Source organism: Camellia sinensis, chromosome 1 (assembly GCF_055761805.1).
Source record: "Camellia sinensis isolate YWXY chromosome 1, ASM5576180v1, whole genome shotgun sequence".
Classification (NCBI taxonomy): Eukaryota; Viridiplantae; Streptophyta; class Magnoliopsida; order Ericales; family Theaceae; genus Camellia; species Camellia sinensis.
This window is the reverse complement of record NC_138961.1, coordinates 115,082,988-115,090,321: the sequence shown is the minus strand read 5'-3', so window position 1 is coordinate 115,090,321 and position 7,334 is coordinate 115,082,988. Positions and strand designations below refer to the sequence as shown.

The following is a 7,334-nucleotide window of genomic DNA, read 5'->3' as shown; positions in this document are numbered from 1 at the left end:
TCGTACTTTAATTTTCTGTCTAAGGTTGAAAGTATATAACTTCCTAAACCCAATGTTTTTGTTATATGCCCAATCGCAAGTCTGGGTCTGTATATGTGTATGTATATAACCAATACTCAGGTTTATGTTTCTTTATATTATTTATCGTTATGATGTTTTTGATCCTAGCATAGTAGTGGTAGCTCAATGGGGATTGTTTTCTATTATTTTATGATATTTAATGCTTCCGTTCAGGCCCCGTATGTTATATATATCAGGTTAAATGTCCGTTTCTGAATAGGTCATGCCCAAACTTTTAGGGGCGAGTTTGGGGTGTGACAAGTGGTATCAGAGCATGAGTTGCTATCTCACACATGGATCCATTGAGCTTTAGGGTGTCTAGAAAAGACTTAGGCATTGTGCATGACATCCTGAAAGTATATGAAAAGATCGATGGCAACGTTAAATGTACTCTGCTAATGCTAACAATTTTGAACTCTATCCATTGTATATAATTGATTGTTATGTAGTTTATGGTGAGAATAAGAACAGAAGACCCAGAAGATGCTACTTCTGCACGGTTGGATAGGATGGAGAGAATGATTATGGAAATGGCGGAGACCCTACGGCAACAACAGCAACAGCCACAACAGCAACCGCCACCGCCACCGCCACCGGTACCTCCACTCGTAGTACAAGATTTGCATGCTGAAGACCGGACCATTACCCTTACCAAGGAGTTTAAAAAGATGAAACTGCCATCGTTTAAAGAAGGGATAGAATCGATGAAAGCTGAAGCATGGGTGTTGGGCATAGAAAAGTTGTTTGAAGTATTTCCTTGTATCGAAGCCTAGAAAGTACAACTTGCTGCCTTCACTCTTGAAGATGAAGCACGGAGGTGGTGGATGCTTATGAGAACTACCCACCCGGGGTTAACATGGGACAGATTCTTGGAGTTGTTTTATGATAAGTACTTTCCTCAAAGTATACAAGATAAGAAGGTGATCGAATTTGAAACTCTTAGACAAGGGAACAAGACCGTTGCAGAATATGAAGCCCAATTTGCAGAATTAGCCCGGTTTGCACCTCACATGGTAGATACGGATTATAAGAAGGCACATAAATTTGAAGGGGGATTACAGAGCGCCATCCTGGACAAGGTCAACATGTTGAAGTTACCGACCTGTGTTGATGTGTTGGAGAGTGCTGTTATAGCAGAAGGAAACCTTGCTACTCAGAATCGAATTTCTGAATGGAAAGGAAAGAGGCAAAACAACCAATGGCTAAAAGGGTAAGCTACTCCACCAAATAAGAAACAAAACTCTGGGACTTCTAGTGCTTCCACCTTTATATCAGACTTAATCCCTGTTTGTTCAGAATGTGGAAAGAAACATTGGGGAACATGTTATCGGAAGTTTGGAGCCTGTTTTAGGTGTGGCAAAATAGGTCATTTGATAAGGGATTGCCTTCAGTGGAATCAACAAGATGGCAATAAGGCTACTACCAGTTCAGCGGGGTCTACACCGACTCCCAATACCAAGCCAGCTGCCAAATCTGCTAAAAAAAAAGACGCTACAAGACAAGGCAGGGTGTTTGCATTGGTTCCGGGAGATGTGCAAAATGCTGCAATAGTGGTGTCAGGTACATTTATTGTTCACGGTCATTCTGCTTATGTATTGTTTGATTCTGGCCCTACCCACTCCTTTGTGTGAAAACTATTTGCTCCCAATTTAGATAAATCTGAAGAAGTATTATCTTATATGTTATGTGTGTCCTCACCCTTGGGGGATTCTATGATCTGTACCTCTGTATATTACGCTTGTGAACTCCTAATTAGGGATATCCGGGTATATGCGAATCTGTTACCTCTTGATATGACCTATTTTGATATTATTCTAGGTATGGACTGATTGAGTGAATATGGTGCAACTATAGACTGTTTGACTAAGCAGATCAGCTTCCACCCTTCGGGACAATTGGGATCTACTTTTCAGGGACATGGGGTGACTTCTCCACCGTATTTGATTTTTGCAGCAAGGGCCTGTAAACAAATCCAGAAAGGGTGTCGGGGGTATTTATGCAGTATTTTGGAAGGGCGGGTAATGGGTGGAAGTACCGATATGATTCTAGTTGTCTGTGAATTTCCGGATGTTTTTCTAGAAGAATTACCAGGGGAGTTAGTGGACCGTGAAATTGAATTTACCATTGAAGTGATACCGGGAACCCAACCTATTTCTAAGACTCCATATAGAATGTCACCAGCTGAAATGAAGGAATTAAAGACTCAGTTGCAGGATTTACTTGATAAGGGGTTCATTCGCCCAAGTGTGTCGCCTTGGGGTGCACCAGTTCTGTTTGTGAAAAAGAAAGACAGAACACTCCGATTATGTATAGACTATAGGGAGCTTAATAAAGTGACAATCAAGAATAAGTACTCATTGCCATGGATCGATGATTTATTTGGCCAGCTACAAGGGGCACAAAGTCTTTTTGAAAATTGATTTACGATCTGGATACCACCAATTGAAGGTTAAAGCTGATGATGTTGAGAAAACAGATTTTCGAACCTGATGCAGCCATTATGAATTTCTGGTTATACCCTTTGGAGTTACTAATGCACAAACAACATTTATGGATTAGATGAACCGCGTCTTTAAGCCCTATTTGGATGAGTTTGTGGTGGTCTTTATTGATGATATTCTCATTTACTTGAAGAATACAGAAGCTCACGAGAATCACCTTCGTTTGATCCTTCAAACCGTCCGGGAAAAGAAACTGTATGTGAAGCTGAAGAAATGTGAACTCTGGCTACAAGAGGTGGCATTTCTGGGGCATGTTATAACAAAGGAAGGAATTTCTGTTGATCCACACAAAATTGAGGCGATCGTGAATTGGCCAACTCCTACCAATGTAACTGAGGTGCGTAGTTTTATGGGATTAGCCGGATATTACAAGAGGTTTGTTCAAGATTTCTCCAAAATCGCTGTGCTGCTTACACAACTGACTCGAAAAGGAGTTACATTTGAATGGTCAGAAGAGCGGGAATCTGCTTTCCAGGAATTGAAAACAAAGCTAACTACAGCTCTGATTCTTGCTTTGCCATCTGGTATGGAGGGATTCGTGATTTATAGTGATGCTTCCCATAAAGGGCTTGGTTATGTACTTACGCAAAAATGGAAGAGTTATCGCTTATGCCTCTTGACAGCTGAAACCCCATGAGAAGAATTATCATACACATGATCTTGAGCTAGCAGTAGTGGTTTTTGCTTTAAAGATATGGCGACATTATCTGTATGGCACTACTTGCGAAGTTTATACCGATCACAAAAGTCTCAAGTACCTTTTTACTCAGAAAGAATTGAATATGCGGCAACGACGGTGGTTAGAGCTGATTAAAGACTATGATTTACAGATCCGTTACCATCCTGGTAAAGCCAATACGGTTGCAGATGCACTTAGTCAGAAAAATATGGGGGATTTGGCAAACCTATTTACCGAGCAAAAGGGGTTGGTAATCGAACTGGATAAAATGAATGTGGATCTTATAGTACGTGAACAAGAGGACATAATAGCAGCGATAATGGCCCAACCGACCTTACTTGAGGAGATCAAGTTACATCAAATGGAAGATGAAACTCTAAGGAAGATATGTGATGAATTAGAGACAAAACCAAAATCGAGGTTCAGTTTAGTGGATTCGGTGCTCAAATTTCAAAACCGAATATGTGTCCCCAATGTTTTGGAACTTAAACAGAAACTGATGGAAGAAGCACATGCCTTAAGATTTTCAATGCATCCGGGAAATACTAAAATGTATCGGGATTTGGAACAAAATTTTTGGTGGCCAAGTATGAAAAAGGAGATCACAGAGTTTATCTCTAAATGTTTGCAATGTCAACAAGTAAAGGCAAAACATCAGAGACCAGCAGGATTATTGCAACCCCTTCCAATCCCGGAATGGAAATGGGAACATCTTACCATGGATTTCGTTGTAGGATTACCACGGACTCCTCGGCGTATGAATTCTATATGGGTCATTGTGGACTGATTGACTAAGTCCGCTCATTTTCTACCTGTGAAGACTCAATATAATGCAGATAAACTTCCTGTGATCTATGTGAATGAAATTGTAAGGCTTCATGGTGTTCCGGTCTCAATTATGTCGGACAGGGACCCAAAATTTGTTTCGAGATTCTGGCAAAGTCTGCAGGAAGCAATGGGTACAGAATTAAAGTTCAGCACAGCTTTCCACCCTCAGACCGACGGTCAATCCGAGCGGACGATACAGACTCTAGAGGATATACTCCGAATGTGCGTGCTGGATTTTCAAGACAGTTGGGAAACCCATCTACCGTTAGTAGAGTTTGCATACAATAATAGTTACCATTCGAGTATTGAAATGGCACCCTATGAAGCTCTGTATGGCAGACCGTGTCGTTCCCCCGTGTGTTTGGCTGAAGTTGGAGATAGATCGTTGCTGGGGCCTGAAATTGTTCAGTTGACAACTGAAAAAGTTAAAATTATTTGGGAAAGATTGAAAACTGCTCAAAGTAGACATAAGAGTTATGAGGATAACCAACGAAGAAATTTGGAATTTGATGTGGATAGTCATGTGTTTGTGAAAGTCACCCCACTGAACGGACATCTGAGATTCGGAAAAAGGGATAAGTTAACACCCTGATATGTTGGTCCCTTTTAAATTTTGGAACGAGTATGTCCGGTAGCTTACCGAGTTGCCCTTCCACATAGTATGAGCCGAGTGCATAACGTGTTTCATGTCTCCATGCTTCGGGGATATCTTCTGGATCCGTCTCATATCAGTGATTATCACCAGATCATTCTAGATGATAAGTTAACATACGAAGAAAAGCCAATTCGAATTCCGGACCGACAAGTGAAACAGTTACGAAATCAGGAAATTCCAATGGTGAAAGTTGAATGGCAAGAACATTACGGAACCGAGGTAACTTGGAAAAAAGAAGAGGAAATGCAATACCAATATCCGCATCTGTTTTCGTCTTAAGGTAAAATAAGTTTAAGGGACCAAACTTATTTAAGGGGGGGAGAGTGTAATAACCGGACCCTCATATGTGACTCTGATATATTCTCAGTCCCTTACTCTGTGCTTTCAAATGCTTACTGTGAAATTTTATGAGGAATTAAGATTAATTAAGTGAATCCTATGACTATGGACACATATCTATTTAATAAGAAAAGTATCTATCACGATTAGAATGTTGAATCAGAAATTAAGGGCCTTAGAGACTTGATAATTCAAAATTGATTTTATATTTGAAATCAGCATGATTTTTAAGTAATAATAAGCATTTTTGTAAGAATTTGATTTGGAATGATTAAATTGATTGAATTTTGTCCTCATTCACTTATATATATATATATATATATGTATATTAGATGCCCTAGGCTTTTGACTTAGGACCTTGGACTCAAAATACTTCTGAGAGGGTTAGGGAAGGAGAATTAGAGAGGAAGGAATTGGGAAGAAAATTGAGAGGGCTATAGACATTTTGAAGATCAAGGTATGTGTATTTCATCTTGGTAAACTCCTCTCTTGAATATGGTTGGGAATTTCTTGGGTGTTCATGTAACTTAGGGTTTGTGTTGTGTGTGTATATGCTACTTGTAGAAGTCATAGTGTCTACCTTATTTAGTTGTTGTGTTAATTTGAGCCATATAAAGGGGATTGCATCTATTTTTGATTTTATGTTTACAGTCAAATATGTGTGAAATGAATGTGTATATATTTGGATTTTGAAGGAAAGGACTTGAGATGGTGAGTGGAAATAGTGAAGATCTAATCTACACCTAAAGTGTTGTATGTTGTATCTTCAATCTACATGATTTTTAAACTATATTTTGATAATTAATGAGTCCATTATCAGCCTTGTTCATACTTAACAAAAATTGAACCATGCTTGAATTTCAGACTGCAAGATTGAACAAATCGCCGCACGTGCAGAGGTCATGACCGCACGTGCAACAACCCCAGCTGCACGTGCGGGAAATGAAGGATTTTGGCACTATGGGTACTGTCTAAAAAGCACGTGCGGGGCATCACTACCATACGTGCGGGAGTCTTTGCTGCACGTGCAGGGCTCACAACCGCACGTACGGCCCATGCTGAGAAAAATGGTTTGCTTCGTTTTGCGTGCTTGACCCTCAAATATTTTTAGAATTTGCATTTTATGCCTACTGATGTTTGTAAAATTCATTTGAAGTGAAATGACTCAGGAAATAATTCAACAAAGAGAAATGAACTAAATTGCAAGTTATGAATGTGTGCAGGACACACTCCGGGAGGAACTAGCACGTCGTCATAACACTGTGAGTAGTAGTACTACCATAGTACACTTTACTTACAACTAATGATTGCCATTAGCATTCCGTTATCGCATGTTAATTTTGTAACTATGTGAATGATTCAAGGAATGTAAACAAATGATGGAAAGAACGTGGATACTTTCATATGACTCTGGAATTCTGTAGGACTCTGAGACTAGCCTACTCTGATGGTATCTGGGCCTATGGCCAATCTTTATTTTCTGATATGAAACAAAGTGTTGTATGGAACTAAGTGCTACAATATGAGCCACCTCTAGAATTCGTACGAGACACTTCTTGAGTTCACACATGCATGAAAAAGGGCTTAATGCCTTTCTGTTTAAGGGCTTAATGCCAATCTGTTTAAGAGCTTAATGCCACTCCGTTAAAAGACTTAAAGCCATTATGTTTAAAAGCTAGGCCTAAGGCGAGAACGTACAGAATCAGATTAACCACATGATCTCGGCATTTATACACGCATTGATATGTATTATGTTTTAAGTTGAGCATCGAATTATTTAAGTACCATTATTCACTGAGCCTAGCTCACTCTCTGTTATGTCTGCTTTTGTAGGTAACCAACCGATAGGTCAGTCCTAACCCATGACACCCGTTCTCTTTTGTCAACCATTGTATGTCCAGGCACTAGATGAAGTCGCTTATTTTTGTGAAGTTTTGTTACGATGTTGGCTCGTACTTTAATTTTCTGTCTAAGGTTGAAAGTATATAACTTCCTAACCCCAATGTTTTTGTTAGTCGCCCAATCACAAGGCTGGGTCTGTATATGTGTATGTATATAACCAATACTCAGGTTCATATTTCTGTATATTATTTACCGTCATGATGTTTGTGATCCTGGCATAGTAGTGGTAGCTCAATGGGGATTGTTTTCTATTATTTTATGATATTTAATGCTTCCGTTCAGGCTCCGTATGTTATACACATCAGGTTAAATGTCTGTTTCTGAATAGGTCATGCCCAAACTTTTAGGGCGAGTTTGGGGTATGACAGGT

The 7,334-nt window shown here is 39.6% G+C and overlaps 1 protein-coding gene and 1 pseudogene across 1 annotated transcript; both read left to right on the top strand.

Annotated features, from left to right (window-relative positions):
- The first annotated feature begins 890 nt into the window (after window positions 1–890).
- Window positions 891–2,480, top strand: LOC114261506 (uncharacterized). The gene is made up of 3 exons (XM_082913245.1): window positions 891–1,270; window positions 1,412–1,620; window positions 1,915–2,480. The coding sequence occupies exons 1-3, from the start codon at window positions 891–893 to the stop codon at window positions 2,478–2,480; spliced, it is 1,155 nt and encodes a 384-aa protein (XP_082769371.1).
- A 139-nt stretch (window positions 2,481–2,619) lies between these two features.
- On the top strand, window positions 2,620–3,198 carry LOC145819270 (putative mitochondrial protein AtMg00860 pseudogene; annotated as a pseudogene).
- Window positions 3,199–7,334: the final 4,136 nt, after the last annotated feature.